The sequence below is a fragment of the Gouania willdenowi genome, chromosome 19 (assembly GCF_900634775.1).
Source record: "Gouania willdenowi chromosome 19, fGouWil2.1, whole genome shotgun sequence".
Classification (NCBI taxonomy): Eukaryota; Metazoa; Chordata; class Actinopteri; order Blenniiformes; family Gobiesocidae; genus Gouania; species Gouania willdenowi.
In genome coordinates, this window is record NC_041062.1 from 13499465 (window position 1) to 13520580 (window position 21116).

Here is a 21116-nt window from a genome sequence, read left to right on the forward strand (position 1 = left end):
ACACCAAAAAGATACAAAAATATACATAATGACTCCAAAATACATACATTACAGAAAAACACACCAAACAAAGAAAAGAAATTAAAATGAATTTAAAAAAAAAAACCCAAACACATTTATCATGCGTATGTCCCATATAATTAAACCAGGAAAATCGCACACGCTATTTTACTTTGCACCCGCAAATAAACCCCTTTATAACACTACAGAATATGTACACCTCTTTGTACATCCAACCTTAAAACACATACTCATTTGGCCATAAGTAACAACTCTACTTAAGCCCCACTATATAAATACATACTTCTAACGGGCACTGTAGTTTAAATGCCGCATCTTTATTTTGCAGGATTTTTTTTGACACTGTCCCTTTAAATAGTGCCCTGTACCCAGGGCGCATGCGCAGCTAGTGTTTAGTTTTCTCCAACCTGAGGAGCTGTCTACTGTCGTTGCGCTAGCAAAAGCCACCGCAGCCGCTTTCTGTGATGTTTTCAGAGAACATACGGAGACTTTTTGCGCTTTAAAAAACAATGTAAATATTGAAAAACCGAAGAGCTCGTTCAGCGTGAACTACATGTGGGGATAGTTGTGTCGCTGTGTGGGGGGAAACTAGGACCAACAACCAAGTGTTCGCTCACTGCCCCAGTGTCCCACATCCACTGCGGCAGCCTGCTCTCCGGCTCCGGGCTTTAGCAGCTCTTTGTTCCTCCTGGAACCAGGTCCGGCTCAACTATAGCGACTCATGGACGCGGAGCTCCGTGTGTATCAGGAACGGATTGTTTACGCATTAAAATGGCTGCTGGAGCGGCAGAATAGTGTTGAATCAATGCAGTAACGCTAGAACAGAGGCCAGGGGAGTGAGCTCCACGGGCTAACCACACCAAAACCAAGGTCTCCTCCAAGTGTCTGCTCCTGGAGCTTTTTTAATCCATGCTTGGATTTCTAGGTAGACTATTCCAACAAGAGGTAGGGGGAAGGAAATTCCTCCCAGTCCACATCTATGCATGCGGCTAACCACACAGTGTTGTTCACAAACACTGAGCTAAAATTGGCATTTGTTGTCCAAAGCTTTGCATCCAGGCTGAGTTTAGCTGGAGTATGCACAGCACGCAAAGAAATATGCAGAACTTTGTTGTTATAATCGGAACCTCCTGAGTAGCTGAGGCTTTTTTTTCTTTTTTTTTTTCTTCTTCTTCTTCTTTTTTTCTGAGACAGAGTAGACCCCAAGGCCCCGGTCCTTCCCTCGGCTTGGTGGACCTGGAGGTACAACATAAATATGGATCCAGGAGGGAAAAAATCCAAGTCCAAGCTGTTTTTATTTGGACCCAGGGTGTCCACCCTCCACGATCTGCAGGGTGTCAGCAGATACCTGCTGCTCTATGTGTTGTTCTACTTTGTGATGTTCACTCACGCCTCTCCGGCTAAAGTCTGTGACAAAAACTGTCTCTCCGGAAAATGTATCAACGGATCGTGCGTCTGTGACCGAGGATGGGTAGGAGATCAGTGCCAGCACTGCCAAGGCAGGTTCAAGTAAGTTTACCAATGCACCAATAACGCCAATCCTCTGTGTTTACACCTATGCACAACATCAGATTACCATCCTGGACCTTGTTTCTTTATATACATGCTGATCAGATTCAGCAGAACTCGGTTAGGATCTGCTTTGACCCTGACATAAACTAGAGCTGAACTATTTGGGAAAATAATCGAATTTCGATTGCAATTTAATATGCGATTATTTTTTCAAAGGGCATCTTGTCATGTATTTTTCAATGAACACAAGCAATAAATCAACCTGTTTCATGATAAATAATTTCAGATTTATTTAGAATTTAAATAAGTATAAAATATAAATTTTAAAACACAGATTACAACAATAAAGCAAACAAATCTGTGGCTATACAACTTTTTCCACTTCCGATACAATACCGATATTGCAGCCTTGAGAATTGGCCGATACCGATATTAATCCAATACCATAACAACACGAATCATACATATCTTTGACCTATTTTGTAGTGTGGAATGTTAGAAAATGCTTGATTATTTAAAAAAAAACGACTCATTAATTATAAACCAATGGATTACATGTAATTAACCTTTTAGAAAAATAATATTCTATGATTGAATAAAATATATAAAAAAATAAAATACAAGATATTAAACAAATAAAGCCAAAAAACAAATATAAATCATATCTGAGATTTTAGATGCAGTCCGATTAAATTCGATATTTGTTTTCTGGCTGATATCGGACCGATATCAATATCGGATCGGGACACCCCTAATAATTACTATTAAATAAATGTCTCCTTGTATCTTTTTATTTTTATTTTTTAGACCAATCTCACATAAGGAATTAATTTACTATTGACCTTGTAATCTCAGAAAATAAATATATTTCCGATATTTATTTTAACTGATTATTGCCTTTTGTGGGATTAATACAGTATTATTAAGAGAATATTGGTATTTATTTGTCATAAAACAGGATTTGGGTGTTTTAATACAGTTTTCTAAAATGTATGTTGTAATATGATATCAATAATTAATATATTGCTATTTTTTTTTATTGTTGATGATTATGACTCGATTTTTAAATTTCCAAAGATTGATTGATAAAATTTTGTATTGTAATTTAAAAACAAAGCGAGTCCTCCTAATTTGGATATATCAATTACACTATACCGTAATAAAGGTGCTGTGAGGAGTTAGTCTAAATTCAATATCAATAATCAACAATAATAATAATTTAAAAAAAATCAAATAATACTATACTTTATATTTTACTTTTAGTTTTTGTGTAAAAGTTAATAGCAAACCTGTTGAGCTTCAGTGTATTTTTTTTTAATTTATCTACTTTATTTCTGTTTTGTTGTCATTTTCTCATTAATTAATTACTATTCATCAATGAGAACAATTCCCAATTTATTTGTTTAAGTTAAAAAAAGTAATGAAAATGTTAATTTCTAATTATTGTTGATAATGTTGTCATCAGTAATATTTATGTATGTTGCTATTTTTGTTCCCTGGTTTATAGATCTAGAAGTGGAAAAATAGTATTTTTTAATATTATCTTGAAGATTATTACCCATCATAATGGCAATCAAGAGATATGAATAAAAACAGCAAAGTAATAATTTTAAAGCCAGGTAACGGGAAGTTTTTAACTGCTTTTATGGAAGGGTTTCAGTCTAAAGGTGCACTGTGATATTTATGCTGTTATTCAGCCTTTGCTCTCTCATAGGGAAAGACAATATAAGTGTAATGGAAAAAGACTCTTGTTTGGTGCAGCGTTTACTTGAGAGCACGGAGCAGAAAATGAAGACAAATTGACAGAGCTCCTCCTGTGTTGTCATGGATTTTAGATCCTCTTCAACCATAAAATGTAATTTCCTTTTGTCAGAGAAAAACCCTGCAGTCTGTACTTTCACGTTTTAACACTTGACCTATTTGTTTTATTTTTTACTTTTTTATAACATAAAAACCCTCCAAACCCAGGTGATGTATCTGTTAATGCTGCAACCTCTAAAACTAAATGATGTGTCTGAACAGCTCAGCCTGGGTACCATGACAACACGCCTAAAGGCCTGTGAGTTAAAGGTGATGTGCGAGGAACTTCTGTCACTGACGGTGAATAGAAGAATAAATGTTGAAAGTCAAGTACTGGTAACAGCCATGTTTATCTTGACTAGAGCATCTTCCAGTGCACCTGAGGCTCACACAGTGGCACAGAAGCACCTTGATAACAGTAATTACCAATGCTGCTGCTGCTGCTGCTACGTCTGGGCTTTAGGACTGGTTTGATCCTGTGGACATTGACAGAGAGTAACCCTTCATCGCTGAGAGAAAAGCTGCTAAAGCAACGCCCAAAAACAAGTACAACACCATAAAATAACATGTCATTAATCACGTTGTCATAGGGCTGGGCGATTTTTGCCTAAAAAAAATCTCAGATTTTTCAAAGAAAAATTTGAGTTTTGATTTTTTTTTTTTTTCAATGCACTTAAAAATGACCGCAGACGTCAGATATATTGTCAAAAGTGCAACTTTATTGCTGTGATTGTCCTCAAAAGTTAAAATGCAAAGAATAATCCCAAAATAAAAAGTAAATGAGGCTCTCTCATTCAACAATTTCAAGCTTTAACCCAGGTTTAAGCAAATTCATAGTAGCTTACATTTTCTGATTAAGAAATCAGATACATATTTACATACTTACATATTTTATAACATATAATATTACAATAAAAAAATGAAACATGCCTGTGGTGCACATATAGCCTACTCAAAGGGTAAACGAATGTAAACAAAGAGGAGGCTGGCTCACATCGAGCTACGGTAACCCACAAGGACAGAACGCGAAAGAGTTAAAAAAAAAAAAAAAAAAAAAAAAAACGTGGTGGGAAATAAACAAAAAAACTGGAATTTACAAAATAAAAATAATTTTTATCTACAAATTTGATCAATCGATTAAATCAATTTTTTTTTACTGAGCCCTATGTTGTGTGGTAGCACAACATAGGGCTACCACAGATCTTGATACTGTGAGGGACTTCCTTTTAAACGTTGATGCTGTTTCAGTGGCAAGTTCGATCTGCAGCATCAAATATTCATCATCACTCCTGGATGTCGTCACAGCTCTGAACTCAATACATGCTGGTTATATCATGGGCTTACATGGTCGTAGTAATAGTAGATTTCAAATTTTTTAATGTTGTACCCACCTTTGAAGAATACAGTTTTTAAGCCCCTCCATCCCAACAAAATTTCAACAAAATGGGTAAAAAACGTATTGTACTAACGTACAATGTTCAATAGTATATTTTAGAATAATAATCCCTGGGGTGTACTGACAGAAGCGTGGCTGCCATTTTGTGCCTATGGCCCCTCTGACCACCAATCTGGGTAAAGTGTCTTGCCCAAGGACTAGGGTCGACGTAATCGATGACATCGACGCAAAATGTGCGTGCCGATACGTCGTCCGACCAAAACAAAGATGGCGGCGCCAGAGAATAACTAAGTTAGTGAGTTTCAAAAGCGCAAGGCAGCGAAGGCACTCACTCGTTCATCGATGAAAGCTTTTCCCCGTAACCCTCGTTCTTTATCCCGGGTGTGACCGAACGGCAGCGCGTCAACGGGACAAGGAGGAAACACCCGCCGTGACAGCAGCAGCAGCAGCAGCAACAACAACAGCAGCCGCACGCGCACACACAATGAGAGAACACATGTACATACCACTGTTATTGAACGACCCACTCTACTACTGAGCCACGCACGCTCCATAATTAATAAACTAATAGTAATAAAAAATACAGCAAAAATAAAGAAAATTAAATTGGGAAAATGTTTGTTGCCAAGAGCTTAAAATAAGAAGTAGTTGCCATATTTGCATTTTAAAGACACTATTTAGGGCCTATCTAGGAATTTAATGCACCAAATGATGCTCTAGTCCAGTTTATTATTGTGGCCATCACTGAGGAAGTAAACAGACAATGTTACAAATGGAACAAATGGAGAACATATAGAAAAAAGGGGGAAAAAAACAAGGATTTGTTGCTTCTTTATATCATATTTTCTTAATATTTTACTGTAGACTGTTTTAATAAATCTGTTTTAGCTACAGAAACCATGATAATTAATTTGTTTAGTTACTACAGGTTGGGATACACCTGGGAAAGGATGTTAGTTTACAACACATGAAGAAAGACAACCACAGTCTTACACATACATTAAGACACAAAACTGATTCACTTCTCCAGCTAATATATAAACACCAAAAAACCTTACAAACATGTTTGTTTTTAGTTTTATTTTGGAGTGTGGGAAGAAACCACATTATAATCAGGGAGAACCTGCAAATTATGCACAGAAAGGGAGTTTGAAATGATCTAATATAGATTAGATTGTGTTTTACATTCATTCTTATCAGAGCAGCATCGTTTAAACAGAGCAACAAGTCACAGCATGTGCTCATAACTCTCTCTGCCGTTGGATGTGAAGTTTGGTTTTTTTTTTTTTTTCTAAAAATTTGATTTGATGTCTGTGTTTGATAACGTTTCAGATAACAAAACAATGTACAATTTTCTGCTTCATTTGCGGTTTTCACTCCGCTGCCTTCGGAGTTGTGGCGTGAGATGCTCTTTTTTTATCTCGCCCTGCGGTTTGAGTTGAAATGCTTTTGTTGATGTTTATCGTGAGCAGACAGCATTGTGCTTCATCACTCTTGAGTGCTATCAAAAAAGGCTGAGGATCAGATAGAAATCAATGGTTATTACCATTTATTATTGATCAACGCTGCAGTAAATAGTCCTGAGATTGTTTACATTGATCACCTGAAGTAGTGTTATTGCATGATGTACCCATTTTTTTTTTGTTGTTGTTGTTGTTCCAGACTGACTGAACCCTCAGGATACCTCACCGATGGCCCAATCAACTACAAGTATAAAACAAAGTGCACCTGGCTCATTGAGGGCTAGTAAGTACAGATGAATGTTTAACTGAGCATGCAGAACATTTCCACAGGAACCTAAGCTCTAGAATTTTGGGAATATTCAAAATTCTAAACTTTTCATGTGAATTATTTATTGGAATTAACTAGAAAGTGGATGTAATTTTAAACTACAGTATCATATCCAAACATAAATATTAGCATCCATGCAAAATAATACAATAAAAAAAAACACACAACCTTTTAACTAAGGTTGCAAAACTTGGGGAATTTTCAAAAGTTGGAAATGTTCCATGGAAATTAACTGGAAAAAAAAATGGGGAATTGAGCGGCCCTGAAAAACAGGAACAAGCTGGTCAGAAAGTGGATGGATGGATGGAAATGTATGGCAAGCCCTTTTAACATTTAATAAGTCTGGCGGACATGTAGCAATTTAGTTTTCACTAGTGGAAATTACATTTGAACATGTTCAAATGTAATTTTGACATGTTGAAATGTTAATTCAAGATATCTGTAAAGCCATTTTCACACGTAACAAATATATTTCAACATGTCAAAATGTCATTTCGACATGTAGAAACTGAATTACAGATATCTGCAATTACATTTTTACATGTAACAATGTGCCATTGACTTCCATTCAAATTGAATTGCAGATATCTGCAATTCAATTGTTACATGTAAAAATGTAATTGCAGATATCAAGAATTCAATTTCGACATGTTGTAATTCAATTGCAGATATCTGTAATACAATTGTTACATGTAACAATTGAGTTGTAGATATCATGAATTAGAATTGCCACATGTCAAAATTGAATTGCAGATATCTGCAATTACATTTTTACATGTAACAATTGAATTGCAGATATCTGCAATTGAATTTCAGATATCTTATTAAATGTTAAAAGGGCTTGCCATAGGGAAATGTACTGTAAGTAGTATAGTTTTAGCATTATTTAAAATATCAGCATCAGTATTGCATAGATGCTAATACTTATGTTTGGATATGATACTGTAGTTTAAAATTACTCCCGATTTCCAGTTGATACCAAAAAATATTTGCAGTGAAAAAGTAATATTTTTGAACATTCCCAAAATTCCTCAGTTTAAGTTTTGGTGGAAATTGACCAGACATTTTGCACCTCTTTGCAATTCTAGTAGCAAATAGCCATATGTAAGTATTTTATATAAACAGGCCGACACTGCCAGCATCCCTTTTAAGGGCCTAATGTGTTTAATGGTGTAAAGATAAAGATACTCTGTATGTGCATCACTGTTGCTTCACGATCTTAGGCAATGACCTCAGTGAGAATGAGGATCAATGCTTTAATTTGTAAAAACAAAGTGAATCCTGAGAATTATTTGGAAATAAAGATTGTAATCAGACTTAAACTGAATCTATTAGTGCAACCTAATAGCATGCTAATTCACATTTAGGCAACATTTCCATTAGGAATTATTTTTTTTCCCCCTTCGGTTCATCCGTCTCTTTTCCTCTTCCCTTTACAGTCCAAATGCAGTTCTTCGGTTAAGGTTCAACCACTTTGCCACAGAGTGCAGTTGGGACCACATGTACGTATACGATGGAGACTCCATCTATGCTCCTCTGGTTGCTGTTTTCAGGTGAGAAATTCATCAAGCATGAATCATTTTTTTGTTCTTTTGCATTTTTTTTCTCTTGTTTATAAGTTTTTCTTCACATTCTCAGTGTTGTTGATATTTTGTTTTAATTCTGCATTTTTCCCACAGCGGCCTTATCGTGCCAGAAGTTCGAGGTAATGAGACGGTCCCTGAGGTGGAGACGACTTCTGGCTATGCACTATTACACTTTTTCAGCGACGCTGCCTATAACCTGACGGGATTTGAAATATTTTACTCGTGAGTACTGAATATAGGACATACCAACTGTTGGCAATTATTTTGTGTCTATTTTATCTCGTCAAAAGTCCAATATCTTACTTTGCAGCACTGACGAAGCCTTCTATGTGTGTCAAACCTCTTGTTGATCAACACTTGTGTCCAGGATCAACTCGTGTCCCAATAACTGCTCCGGCCATGGGAAATGTACCCCAGGGAACTCGGCAGCCAGCAGGGTGTACTGTGAATGTGACAAGTACTGGAAAGGAGAGGCCTGCGACATCCCATACTGCAGGAACAACTGCGGCAGCCCCGACCACGGTTACTGCGACCTCACCGGAGAGAAGCTGTGCGTCTGCAACGACAGCTGGCAAGGTGGGAGTCAGCAGAGACTGATCTGAGACTTTCAGCTTCTTCAAACTGGGAACACAATTAGAATATGAAACAAATATCCAGGTGGTTGGGTGGAAATTTTTTTTTAGTATTCAACCTTACAGCCCTGAATTATTCATTTGTGTGGATAATTTGTGGCCTCATGGACCTGTGGTGCTAAAAGTCAATTAGCTGGCCCATTGAAACCCATTAGAATTGAAGTATTTTCATTATCTTTTTAATTATTCCAGTGAAGCCAGAAAAAGAGACTGATATATGGACAGATTAATCAAATCTTTGCAGTTTTTTTTTTTTACTGTCAAGTCACATGTACAGTACATACAGTCTGTGGCTCAAAGATGGCCACATAGTGTTTAATATGGCCTGTAAAATGATATGTAAAAGCATGATTTATAGAATAAATTACAACGATGGATGTGTATAGGTCATTTTTACAGCATAATTCTTACTGTTATAGACAGTCGAAACAAAAAGAAATATTAAGATAATACTGCAAAATGTACAATTGTATGTCAGACATAAATTAAAATAAAAACATAACGGGCAAATGACAATCAAAGGAATTGGGTTGGGGTGGTCAGTGTGGTAACAGTTATTGTGTTAGACAGTGGAATTAAACAGACTTTATACAGTATATACATTTAACCAAAAAAAGAGAGCAGGGAATGTACCCAGGACCTTCAAACCATCAGGCATACTTATATGCTTATACACTGTACTGCTATACTTTCTTTGCCGATGACGCAGCTGCAGTATCTGTAATGAGCAATTGTAGCTGCAGCTGAGCGTGAACAGCTGTACCCTGTTGCGTCGTCCTGTAATGCTGAACGTGACATGCTATGAGCAAGACGATGTTTTCCACCTCCAGGCTGGAAAGCCCCAAAGGCTTGTACATGAAGGAACTTGACAGGGTCATTAGTGGAGGCTCGTGCTCCTCCAACATGGCCTCCATCCTCACAGTTTAACCTGTTCACATCTATTCATATTCCAGCAGAGCTTGGCCTGCTTCGAGAAGCTCATTTCAGATTTAAAATGTCGTTGAAATGCTATTTTTTTTTAAAGCTGAGAAAAACTGTAGTTAGTATTATTATCCCCTGCCACAAAGTGTGAAGGGGGATATAGGGTTGAGCTCCATCCGTTCGTCTGTCCAAGTTTAAGGGGTAAGCTTTTATCAGAAACTGTTTAAGATATCAATACCTTGATGGCGTTCGAAAATGAGAAGCGCGTAATTATTTTTCCAGAGTTATTGCCCTTGTTCCGTTTTTTTTACTCTGTTTGAGGTATCTTCAAAGGGAACAGCTTTTCTCAGAAATCCTTTAAGATACGAAAAAAAATTTGGTACTTGGCTTTAGGGTATAAATACCTTGATGGAGTTCGAAAATTAGAAGTGTGCAATTATTTTTTCCGGAGTTATTGTCCTTGTTTCGTTTTTTGGACTCTGTTCGAGATGTCTTCAAAGGGGACAGCTTTTCTCAGAAACAGTTTAAGATAGGATAACCAAATTTTGTGTGTGGCTTCAGGGTATTGATACCTTGATGGAGTTCGAAAATGATTGTCTTCCTGTTTTTTTTTGTTTTATTTAAACGAGGCACTATTCTTAATTCTTATTTTTTATTGCAGGTCCGGACTGTTCTCTGACTGTACCTTCAACCGAGTCCTTCTGGGTCCTACCGAGCGTCAAGCCTTTTGGCACATCATTTGCCAGAGCGTCGCATAAGGCCGTGGTCCAGGAAAAGGTCATGTGGGTCGTGGGAGGATACACTTTTAACTACACCTCATTTCAGATGATTCTTAAGTAAGTTACTTTGACTAAAATGCTCATTTTTATTTATTTTAGCTACCAGTTTACATTTTGTTCTGCTCCTGATTCACCATCAATTTCATATTCCACAAATCTTCACTATTGTTCTTTTGAGAAGATTTTTTTTTTTGTCCTGCCTGATTTTATCTCTCAATTATCCAAAGAAAGCTGTGTAAGCTTGTTATCTTTGTGATCTGCTTTAATTGTTGAATTGTTTTAGCTTTGTGGTGCCTCATTTCCATTACTAAAGTTTTTACCTCAGAGGTTCATGCAAAGCTTCATGTTCTTTCATTAACAGATTGTGTTGTAAAAATTCCCCTTGTATGCCAAGTACAGTAGTTACTTTTTGAAAACCCAGTGATGGCAGCGTTGCTTTTCGGTTAGTTACAGTTCACATCATGGTGGCATAGATAAGTATTTTGTTGTAGAACTGACTTATAGTTAATTAAGCGATTTAATAAAGAAAAATCGCAACTTTTATCAATACATTTCATGCTTTTTGGTTGAACTTTTTTTTATATATATATGTATAATTGATGACCAGGATAAAAAAATAGTTAAACTGTCTTTAAATTGTTTGATATTATTCTCCTTTTGGTGTTTAGGTGGTGACATGATTAGCAAATACTGATAGTGTTCCACTGGAAATGTGTTCTTTGATTTAACATTGCATTTTTGTCATGAAATGTGATATTATGTAAATATTGGGGAATTCCATGTCAGGGAAGTGAAAGTAAGTCATTGTGTTGGTATACAGTGTTGGTATAATAACTATCCAAGTATCCAAGGCTGCTTTGGCTACAGATATCGCTTGTCTCCACCAGCCTTTTTTAAAAATTAGTTATATGAACATTATTGTTTTGTAACATTCAGTCAATTTAAAGCAACTCTGTGTTTATTTTACGTTTTAATCAACCTTAAAGTGTTGTTTTAAAATCTGTGTTTTGTAAGTCAGTGCCTACTTGTAGAAAAAAATCCTGTTGGATTTTTTTTGTAAGAGAAAATTCCAGAAAAAGTCAGAAGCCACAGGAGCAGGTGTGGGAGTTGTTCTCTCAGTGTTGAGGTGTATTTTTATAATTATGATACTTGGCTATCAAACACATGCTGAGTCACGTCTCGTCCTTTCTTGGATTTTCATTTTCAAACTGCTGTTTTTCATCTTTATTGGTCGAATAGGCTCCCCATCTGTTTTGTGTTTAGTCACCAACACTTGTTATGTTTGCCGAGGCTCCGGCCGAATTTATTTTGATGAATTACTGATGTGTAATGAAGTGACCAGGTGGTTTGTTTGTACGCACGCCGCTGTGTGCATCTGGGCTTCAGCGTTTTTTTTTTTTGCGCAGCTGTTAAATTAAAGTGGCACCCTTGGCATGAAGACAGCTTCTACCTTTTGTGCCCCTTTAATAAATCAGCAGCCCAGTAAACATCAATTTGTTTAAAATCTCAAGGGCACGTGCTTAATGTGCACTGCGTGAACCGGTTGGAGGCTGAGGGATATGATTAATTAATTTTATTTGATGTTTTTTGGGTGAATGTTTGAAGCTGTGTTCTTGCTTTGCTCGACAGCTACAACCTGGACAGCGGCGTGTGGAGCACAGTGCCCATCAATAGTGGTCCCGTGCCACGATACGGCCACTCTCTGGCTGCCTACCAGGTAAACAAATGCACATGCCCGAGTCCTTGGAGAAAAAAACACGAAAAAATGACCAGCAACCAAATAAAAAAAGGGCAAAGCTGTCACCAAACCACACACATCAGTAAATATTCATTTTTAGAAAAGAAATCATGACGTGAAATAGCAACATGTAGGCAGACTTAGATTTAAAGCCTGTTCTCTAATTTGACTGCAGCATGCGTCATTGTAGCTCTCCTTCTCCTTCAGGATGATATTTATATGTTTGGTGGAAAACTGGAAGCCAGCTGGGGAAATGTGACAGACGAGCTGTGGGTGTTCAACGTGCCCAGTCGAACGTGGCAGAGAAGAAACCCAGTGATTGCCACACCAGCTCAAACTCAGATCTACGCCGTGGAGGGACACTCGGCCCACTGCGTTCTGCTGGAGAGCGGCGAGGTCGTCATGCTGGTCATATTTGGCTACTCCCCAATCTACAGCTACATAAGCAATGTGCAGGAGTACAACCTGAGTGAGTTCAGCCTGAAGGATAAAAAAAAGAACTGTTGGTTTTTACTGCTTTTGTTTCTTCTTTTAACTTCCTTTTTTAATTTAAGTCAGAGTTTACAAGGAACACTTGGTAACTCCACTTTCATCCTTTTTAACAAATCCTTTGACAAATGATACATTTTATTATAAATGAAATACATTCCTAAAAGTGTCATATTTCAAGTAATAAAATATTGTTTTAGATTTTCATAAATTTCTCTTTTTACTCTTGAAAACTGTCATTTTATGTCCAGGGTGTCAAACTTGTTTTAGTTCATGGGCCAAATACAGACCAGTTTGATCTCGAGTGGGCCACAGATTATAGGTGGTGAGAAAAAAAGAACAATTTTCACATCCATTGTGCCGTAGTTTCCAATATCAGTTCAATTCACTTCAAAAATTATTAATTTTGTTGCCAATTTTTTGTGTAATTGAGAGGAATTTTGTGGAATTGTTTGTGAGAAATTGCAAGATGTGTGGAAGTATTAAGAGTTCTTTCCACAATTTGCAATTAAAAATGACTGCATTCATGTGATATAAACAAAGGAAAAAATGCAAGCCCCTAAAAATATTGTTGAGTTTCATCAATATGAGATAACTACAACTGGATTATTTGGTAATTTACACATTAATTCATATTTTGTCTGTCATTTTTACTTTCTCCTGCGGGCCGAATTGGATGGTCTACAGGGCTGGATTTGGCCCCCGTGCCTTGAGTTTGACACGTGCTTTTCACAGTCCCGTACCCCTTCAGACATTTAACCTGAACCCATGTACCCCTACTCCTGCACACTTAAAAAACATAATAATGTAATGTCATATGCAATGTAGCCCTACAGTGAAATTTGTCACTGAATTTGACCAATCATGTTGAAGAATAATATACAATAAAAATTAATGGTAATCTGTAAGCACACAAGAAAACATCTTTGTTCAGAATTATCGATCTATTTGCCTGTTGGCATTTTCATTAAGAAACCGAACTCTTTTTTTAGAAAAAGAAATCTACCAAACATTTGCTGATTAAACATATAGCAGTAATACAACATATTCATCACCAGGAAACTGTGAAATACAAATCACAACACCTGTAATGTAATGAAGTATGAAAGGGTTGTCTTTCATATTTTCCCATTTTTATTCATGTACCCCTTATGACTATTTGCATACCCCTGGGGGTACCCATACCCCACTTTGGGAACCGAGACTTTATGTGATTTTCATGTTATTCCCATTTGTTAAAGGACATCCTGTTTAGTTTTTTTTGTTGTTGTTTAAATCAAACCAAGATGAGCCCAGAGACCTGTAAAAACATTTTAAGCAGAGGTATATTGTGTTTTTTTCATCCTAAAGTGTAAAATAAATGTCTATTCATGCATTCCTTTGTTCTCTCTCTCTTCAGGATCCAACACGTGGTTGGTGCCCGACACCAAAGGAGCCATTCCTCAGGGAGGTTACGGCCACAGCAGCACATACGACAGCCCCAGCGGATGCATCTATGTTCATGGTGGCTACAAAGCACTTCCTGCTAACAAATACGGCCTTGTGGACGACCTTTACCGCTACGACGTCAACACTCGCACATGGTAAAGAGTAGTTTAGCTCTATGTTCCTCACTTCTCATGCATCCATGACTGTGTTTGACTCTGCCTGTTACCTGCCATGCTTCTATTGCCTTCAACACGGTTGTGTATTCCAGGTTTATTCTGAGAGAGAGCGGCTATCCGCGCTACCTGCACTCAGTGGTTCTGCTCAGCGGCAGCCTGCTCGTGTTTGGTGGCAACACGCACAATGACACGTCACTCAGCAACGGCGCCAAATGTTTCTCCGCGGACTTCCTTTCCTATGACATTGGTGAGACTCATACAGCAGCTGAATACTTCTCATTCATCACATTTTAATCACATTTTGTCTTCAGAATCACATCACAAAGCTGAAATTTTAGTTGCATTTGGATGGTAAATGTCTGTTTTTAGGTCTTTGTCTCAGGTATTGCACCTCATGCTTGTTGACAAAATATCAACTCGACACTTTTAGGGAGTTTTTAACCTCTTGTGATTTTAAACCTATGTACTTGGGCCTATATCATCAGAAATAAAAAGAATTAAGTAATAGTTTAGGAAAATTCTGTTTACAAAAAGTTTAAAAAAAGCTTTGACTCAAAAGTGGATGGTACAGATGATACCAACACTGAATAACTGGATAGACATAAACAAAATTGATAGAATGGAAAAACATTTCCTTTGCACTAGAACTATATAAACTAGACAATTTCTAGGGGCTCGGGGCGTTTGCAGAACACTGAAGCATTAGCCTTGTGTTAGCATTAGCTTAGTATTCCCGGTTCAAGCCTCACCTGGGCCATTACTGTGGGATGTTGAGCAAGTCCCTTAACCCCGAACAGCTCCCCAGGCGCCGCAAAATGGCTGCCGACTGCTCCCCAGGGATGGGTTAAATTGCAGAGGACAAATTTCAATATAGATGTGTAACAACATATATACATGACGAATAAAGGCTTAAAGCCCAGTTTAATTTAATTTTTAATCTTTAATTACCCTAGCAGTAGCATTAGCCTAGCATTAGCCTAGCATTAACATTAGCTTGGCATTAGCCTAGTGTTAGCATTAGCCTAGTGTTAGCATTAGCCTAGTGTTAGCATTAACATTAGCCTAGCATTAGCTTAGTGTTAGCATTAGCATTAGCCTAGCATTAGAGCATTAACCTAGCAATAGTATTAATGTGGCAGTAACCTAGCATTAACCAGTAAAACCAGTTAGAAGTCCAGTTTACACAGTAGTATGTGTTAAAAACCCAGTGTGAAAGGAAAAACCAGTAAAACCAGTTTACACAGTAGTATGTGTCAAAAAGCCAGTATAAAGAGTGAAACTAGTTAGAAGTCCAGTTTACAGCTGAACATGTTGAAAGTTGAATGGTTGAAATTGGTTAAAGAATGGCCGAGCAGCTGAAGATCTAAGTTGAAGGTTTAACATGAGAGAAATCAAAAAAAGATTGCTTTAATAATAAATTACTAAAGCAATATTTGGAGTATCTTAAAGTGGATTAATTATTAAATATGTAATTAACCCATTAAATAAACATATTTTTTTTTGCTTTTTGTTTCTGTAGTTTCCTGCTCATTCTCTCTGGATCTAAAAAGTTATATTGCTGTTTTTCATATAATGTGTGAGAGAAAAGGAAGAAAGAGAAAATAAAATGTAAATGAGAACAGTCTGGGGATAAAGACGGCATTTTCTCACCATTATTGTTATATTATGTATTTCTTCTTGTGTGCCTATTTTTATACAGAAAAACATTATTTGATGATAAAATGGAAAGGAAAAATGACTTGTTTCTGGAAATATGGGTTTCATCTTACCTAGAGTGGGAGCTAATCTGTGTATTTGCAATGTCTGTCTGTGTTTAAAGAAAAATGAAAGAAGATCTAAGCTAAGCATATTCAATTCATTTATTTTATTTATTTATTTATTCAGTTTGTTTCCGACATGTTACATTCACTTTTTTTACATTTTTTTTTTTTTTTTTTTTCAATGCGCTAATCAATAATATAGAATTCATAATAAGAAAGAAAAAACCCAACAAGATCCACATGAACAAGCATTTAGCGACAGTGGGATGAAACAACTCCCTTTTAACAGGAAGAAATCTCCAGCAGAACCAGTATATCATGTATATATTGCATTTATACATGATACAATGTATGTGGTTATAAGAAAATGTCCATTAACTGCCTCATTATTATTAGTAATACATATACTGTATATATATATATATATATATATATATATATATATATACTCTGATAAATGGAATAACACCTCATTATTAGTCTGTAACAAAATATCTTCTGAGAGTGACTCTTTAAAAAAATTAAAAACTGCAAAAAATGTATTGGAAATAATAAATAAAATAACTGACAAATTATTTATGTGCTATAAAATCTCTTTCTTTTTAAAATCTAAATCACTGACTATCTTGCTGTCTCTTGGCTTTGGTAGGCTCTTGATTACTGCAACCACTTGTAAAATAATGCTGCCAATTCACGATTTCTCCTCTCGTCACCTGTTGAGTAAACTCTTTACCTCGAGCATGGTCTTGCAATCCCTCTTATTGACTATTTTTCCTGTTTTTCTCAGCTTGTGATGAGTGGAAACTCCTGCCAAAGCCTGATCTGCACAGGGATGTCAACCGCTTCGGTCACTCTGCTGTGGTCAGCAATGGGTGAGTTAAAATACAGCATATTCAACAAATAGCACAAGGTGGTTATTTTTTTAAGTTAATATGCAACATTGTCATTGTCTCCTGTTTTACATCAGGTCCATGTATGTATTCGGGGGCTTCTCCAGCGTGCTGCTCAATGACGTGCTTGTTTACCGGCCGCCCAGTTGCCAGGCCTTCTTGGCACAGGAGGCGTGTGTGAGGGCGGGGCCGGGGGTTCGCTGCGTCTGGAGCAAAGGCCGGTGTGTCCCCTGGGAGCCCAGCATGACTAATGGCAGCCTCAGTCCTGCTCCGTTCTGTCCTCTTAAAGCAGGTGAGGGGGAAAAAGTAAAGTAAAATCCTTGTCGTTTTTGCACATTAGCATTAGCATTTTGTCAGAATTACTGTTTCTTACTGTTTACCAAATGGGGTTTGCTGAAAAATTATATAATTGGACTACAGCTGGGTTTTTTTTTTTCCTCCCCTTCTTGTGTCGTTTTGTAGTGACAATGGATGAGTGGTGCTACAGGTTCTCTGATTGTGCCAGCTGCACAGCAAACACCAATGGGTGCCAGTGGTGTGATGACAAAAAGTGCATCTCTGCCTTTAGCAACTGCACATCTGTGAGTATACCAGCAGGGGGCAGCGACACACTTGTAGTCTCCAAACATCTCCCACCTACACTCAAGTTCACTCTGTCTTCTAAGATTTTTTGAACTGGTGCTGTGAAGGGAATAATTGCAACCACTGTTGTGTTTGTTTACTCAGGCTACGTCACATCGCGCCACACTTTGTTTGCATTTAATGACATTTCTGAGCATCTCTCCTCATCGCTGCTTTCTGTGCTGCTGCAGAACGTCAAAAACTTCACCAACTGTCCGGTGCGGAATGAGCAGGTGTGCAGCAAGCTCACCAACTGCAAGAGCTGCTCGCTCAATCTCAACTGTCAGTGGGACCAGAATCACTCGCAGTGCCATGCAATGCCTGGTAAGCTGGAAAAACAGCCTCACAAATGCATGTTAGTAAACTCCTGTATTCTGGTATCTACTAGGATTAAAATATAAAAGAAACAACCCTTAAAAAACATCCTCATTTGTGTCATTATGCTTTAAAAGTGTAAAATGCTGAGACTTCATAATGAAAGCACTCGGTTTCAATAATGTTATCAAAAATAACAACGTCACAAACCTGGCAAGTTTCCAGTTTGCGATGCCAGAAAGTTTCTCAGCACATCAATGTGACCTTGGTGTGCACAAAAACAAGCATTTCTAGTAAAGAAGGTGAATCACTCTATTAGCCAAATTGTGAATTCAAGTGGTGGTTACCCTTCATTATTGATGCATTTGCACATAAAACATCTCGAGAAAGCTGAAGTTAGGGAAGGATTATTTGGCAGCAGTAGAGGCTCAGTCTGTGCGTCTGCACTAAGGTGTTCAAGGACAAGTTTGGGGGGTTGCACATTACAGCATTACTCCAGCTTCCTCTCACAAACAAGCCAGTTCTGTGAGATACTTGAAATTGACCCATGTGTTGTGTGGACTACTGGCCACATACATCCTGATAATACAGAAAAAGATCAGTGTTGTTTATTAGTTTACAGCTTTTACACACAAACACTGCTGGGCTGTTGCTAGTGCATGTGAATATTACGTGTTAAACTCGAGGCCCGGGGGCCAAATTTGGCCCTTTAGAACAGTGATTCTCAACTGGTGGGTCGGGATCCAAAAGTGGGTCGCAGACCTGTACTGGGTGAGTCGCGAACAGCTGGTCAAAAATAAACAAATACTAAATTACACAAAATTTGGTAACAAAATCAACTGCAGTGAATTTAGTCCGATATTGATAACTAGGGCACAATATTGTTAAAATTGTTCCTTTTTCCCACCTAAAATCTGCGGCCCACTTGAGATCAAACTGGTCAAACTTCAAACATCACACAATTCTAACGTTTATTTATTTATTTGTTCGTCCGTTAGCTTAATTACGTCAAAAGCTCTTGACTGATTTTGACAAAATGTTAACCAAAGATAGACCTTTACGCATTGAAAGATTCCATTAGATTTTGGAGAGGATCAAGATCAATGGATCTATCTCTTATCTTTGTTTCCTCATATTTATGGAATTTGACTGTTACTGTATGTGTGGTTGGTTCCTCAAGCATTTCATGGGGGTGCCTATACATTTGGACTCACTGTATCCTTATTAATGGGAATAGAAATGTCTTCCTTGGAGGTTTGCATTTTTTTTCTTTTTATCCCAGACACGTTCTACATCCACTCATAAATAATCTGACCTGAGTAGATTTAAGCCCTTTGTCTCCTAGCTGAGCAGCCAACTGAATCCAACAAAAGAAGAGAAGAATACTGCATGTCTTTTTGTTTCAGCGTAAATGTTAATTATCCTTCCAAGTTTTCAGAAGAACCATGAATATCCATGAAACATAATCAGCTGAAATATGTTTTGATTAACTTCTATCTTCACTGACTGGCAGTGTTGTCAATCTCTTCGATTTCTTCCCCCCCCAAAATTGCATCAAATTAACAGAAAATTGTCACCAGTTTTCATCAGCAGTAATCACAAACTGGCAAACACATAAAAATAGCTTGTTGGGACTGATTCTAGTTTTTTTTTTTTTCTTTTTTTTTTATCAGCAGCAGTTTGTGCAATCCAGACGCACTCCCCACCGTGTACCGAGCTGTATTTTCAAGATGTCACCCTGATGTTGTTTATCAGGTGTGGCAGCGTATTTAGTTTACATCTCACCCACTACCTCCCTGCCCGCCTCACCATTGATGCTGTCGCTGACTGAATCTGTAGAAATACCACTGTCAGATTATTCACGACGTTCAGTTTGTGAAGCCTTGTCGCCTGAGGAGAGTGCAAAGGGAGCAACAGATAGTGTGTGTGTTGGTTTCTGGTGTGTGAAAGTAATCTTCTGATGACACACACAAAAAAAAAAAATGCTTTTGACGTAAATGGGTGCAAATTACTTCCGAGCAATATAAATGTGTTTTCTGCACACAGAAAGAAGCAGACGAAACCCACCTCCCTCACCGATCCTGCTTGTTTAGATTTTTTTCCCCCTGGAGTTTGGCACTCCCTGCTGAGCAGCATTTAACAAACACTCTCAGTTAATGATTTCAAATATTAACTTCAAACTGTTCTTAGCTGTAAAAGGTCTGAGTAATGATTTCGGTAACATCACATAAATCAATGCTCTCCACCTCTGACTTCCAGCCCAACAGTGCAGCGAGGGTTGGACCCAAGTGGGCGAGGCCTGCTTAAGAATAAACTCCAGTCGGGAGAGCTACGACAACGCCCAGCACTATTGCAAAAACCTCAACGGCAACATCGCCTCACTGACCACCTCCAAACAAGTGGACTTTGTGCTGGAGGAGCTGAAGAAATTCCAGGAACAAGACAAGGTGCAGATCAGTGGCCACGGTCGCATGATGTTTTTTAATTCGGAAGTAGTTATTCCGAATTAAATCATTCGGAATTAAAGTGTTCTGCATTCATAGAACTTTATAATTCACCTTTCTAAAAATGTATGTCAGTTTCATTAAATTCTTCGATACATATTTTAAATATAAAATAAAATGTAATATAACTCCTGACTATCAGGGCTGATGATTGCAGATCTGATTACTCAAAAGCCATTTTCTTAACTGGGTTTTTAATGAATTATAATGATATTTACAGGTAATACATCCCAGTAATGGGCAGCTTGAAATGCAAATGACGACTGACCAAATTTATTATGAAAGTTCTCATGGAACAAGCCATAGTATTTTTTTTTTTTTAAATGTGACATTTTGGCATTTCTTGCACTCACTGTAGCATAGATTCCCTTTGGCTTCCATTAGAAACAGAATAATTATGTATATGGTTTATGTAAATGTTTATACATGTATTTTATTTTTTTAAATTTGGATGGATAGAAGAATTGGTAAAAGGGGGTGTGTGTAAGTGAGTTTTTTTTGTATTCATTTTTTTTATTTGGCACATATTTCAAAGAACACCACCAAATAAACAAAAAACAAATTATAAAAAAAGAAGATGAGCAGCAAAAAAGATACATTCAATATGTCCAGGAAGTGGCAGAAAACCCACAAGGGCTTATTTGAAAGCTTCCACCTAATATAAAAAAACTGTTTAAAAATGACATGCATTTACAATCAGATAAATAACATACACACCGTTACTAATTACATGATTTGACCAAGAATATAAAAAACA

The 21116-nt window shown here is 37.3% G+C and overlaps 1 protein-coding gene across 1 annotated transcript in view; it reads left to right on the forward strand.

The window, feature by feature from the left end:
* The first annotated feature begins 417 nt into the window (after positions 1-417).
* atrnl1b (attractin-like 1b) overlaps positions 418-21116 on the forward strand; it is a 76569-nt gene continuing 55870 nt past the window's right edge. The window contains exons 1-16 of the mRNA XM_028476187.1: positions 418-966; positions 1216-1530; positions 6392-6475; positions 7960-8073; positions 8200-8328; positions 8474-8682; positions 10321-10495; positions 12068-12155; positions 12384-12645; positions 14065-14248; positions 14362-14516; positions 16817-16901; positions 16997-17211; positions 17382-17500; positions 17732-17864; positions 20115-20302. Coding sequence (XP_028331988.1) covers positions 1277-1530; positions 6392-6475; positions 7960-8073; positions 8200-8328; positions 8474-8682; positions 10321-10495; positions 12068-12155; positions 12384-12645; positions 14065-14248; positions 14362-14516; positions 16817-16901; positions 16997-17211; positions 17382-17500; positions 17732-17864; positions 20115-20302 — 2394 coding nt within the window. The 5' untranslated portion in view covers positions 418-966; positions 1216-1276. The remainder of the gene's footprint in view (positions 967-1215; positions 1531-6391; positions 6476-7959; positions 8074-8199; positions 8329-8473; positions 8683-10320; positions 10496-12067; positions 12156-12383; positions 12646-14064; positions 14249-14361; positions 14517-16816; positions 16902-16996; positions 17212-17381; positions 17501-17731; positions 17865-20114; positions 20303-21116) is intronic.